Genomic DNA, 1,934 nt, shown 5'->3' on the forward strand with positions numbered 1-1,934 from the left:
GCCCGCCACCTCGCCCAGCTAGTTTTTTGTATTTTTTAGTAGAGACGGGGTTTCACTGTGTTAGCCAGGATGGTCTCGATCTCCTGAACTCGTGATCCGCCCATCTCGGCCTCCCAAAGTGCTGGGATTACAGGCTTGAGCCACGGCGCCCAGCCCGTTTTTTGTATTTTTTTAGTAGAGACGGGGTTTCACCGTGTTAGCCAGGATGGTCTCGATCTCCCGACCTTGTGAGCCGCCCACCTCGGCCTCCCAAAGTTGGGATTACAGGCATGAGCCATCGCACCCAGTCGAAAATTCTTAATAATATTTACATGTTTACTGTTTTACAAATACTAAACTTCTGTATCATTTTCTTGAGTCAGGGTCACCATATAGCCCAGGTTGGAGGGCAGTGGCAGTGGCATTGGCATCATCATGGTTCACAGCACCCTTGAACTCCTGGACTCAAGTGATCTTCCTGCCTCAGCCTCCTACGTGGCTAGGACTACAGGTGTATGCCACATGTATTGCTAGTTCTTTGTTTGAAATGAAGTCTCACTATTTTGCTCAGGATCTTCTCAAACTCCAGGCCTCAAGCAATCCTCCCACCTCCAACTCCCAAACAGTTGAAATTACAGGTGTGAGCCACTGTGCCCAGCCTATGTCACATTTAAATATAAGTTTTTAGAGTGAATATTTTAAGAATAAATAAATTTAATGCTAGGCATATTTTCTTTATTTGCTTCTTCTTAACATATTCTTGTATTCTAAGATTTTCTAGAGAGACATTGCTTTGTCTTGTGAGTTTAAATCACCTTAGATTATTCCTGGGATTTTTGTACTGATCTTCAATGTTCTCGTCTTTCCATTTTTCTCCTAGAATACAGAATCAGAAAAATAGTGCTGAATTAAAATAAAATTATGAAAAAATGACTATAGATTCTATGTTCACGGGACATTAGAGCCATACCTCATTTATTCATCAAAGTATTGCCTGTCCATATTCCAAATCAAGGAACAGCATTAATGAGCCAGAAACACTTGTCTCATCCACTGGGGAACATAATACTGTCATTCTTACCTATAGAGGCCAGGTTCCTCAAGGTTTCCTGCATCACTTCTCTGTAGAGATTCTTCTGGGAAGGATCCAGCAAAGACCATTCCTCCTGGGTGAAGTTCACAGCCACATCCTCGAAAGCCACCGAGTCCTGAAACATCCCACACGTATAGAGGAGGATGGGTGAGACTGACAGCACTGGGGGTCTATACCCTCTTCCTAAGACGTTTCCATGGTGCTATGGACTCCAAACATTTATTCCATTTCTTGGTCATCTGACCCATTACTCTCTGTCTACACTTACTTTCTTCTATAAATCACTTCTGATGCTGGAACAGAATTAAGCAATAAACCAACAGCAGAATAGAAAAACGTGTCTTTTCATGGAATCCAGGGAGAAAGGTGCACTGCCTGGGCTGCTCTTAATGTCTGTTTGTAGCATGGGTTTACAGCACCTGTCATAATACAGTCCTCTAAATTCACATGCAAAAAAATGTTAACATTAGCAGTCCTGAGGCTATATATCCTTGAAAATGCCTGTTCACAAAGTTTAACCATTGATGATTACCTGGAAGGGGGATTTTATTTTGATTGAAGCGCAGACAACAAAAGCAAAAAAACTGGATTTTGCAAGGGGTTCAACCAACCCAACTGATAAGAGAGTCAGGACTATCTAAATAAAAAACTCATGAATAGAAATTTTGTGGAAAACAGTACCGTGGTAGGAAAACTTACATTGTAATTGATGAAATGCTGAAGGCTGAAAGGAGACAAGGTTCAGGGATAAAACTCCAGCGCACCGGCCAGGCGCGGTGGCTCAAGCCTGTAATCCCAGCACTTTGGGAGGCCGAGACGGGTGGATCACGAGGTCAGGAGATCGAGACCATCCTGGCTAACA

General features: G+C 43.0%; 1 protein-coding gene across 1 annotated transcript in view; it reads right to left on the reverse strand.

Moving 5' to 3' along the window:
* The window catches only part of LOC105549471 (zinc finger protein 433-like), a 34,241-nt gene that overhangs the window by 3,038 nt on the left and 29,269 nt on the right, over nt 1-1,934 (reverse strand). The window contains 2 exon segments of the mRNA XM_011994032.1: nt 795-855; nt 1,061-1,187. Coding sequence (XP_011849422.1) covers nt 795-855; nt 1,061-1,187 — 188 coding nt within the window.

Source organism: Mandrillus leucophaeus, unplaced genomic scaffold (assembly GCF_000951045.1).
Source record: "Mandrillus leucophaeus isolate KB7577 unplaced genomic scaffold, Mleu.le_1.0 Scaffold440, whole genome shotgun sequence".
In the NCBI taxonomy this organism is placed as follows: Eukaryota; Metazoa; Chordata; class Mammalia; order Primates; family Cercopithecidae; genus Mandrillus; species Mandrillus leucophaeus.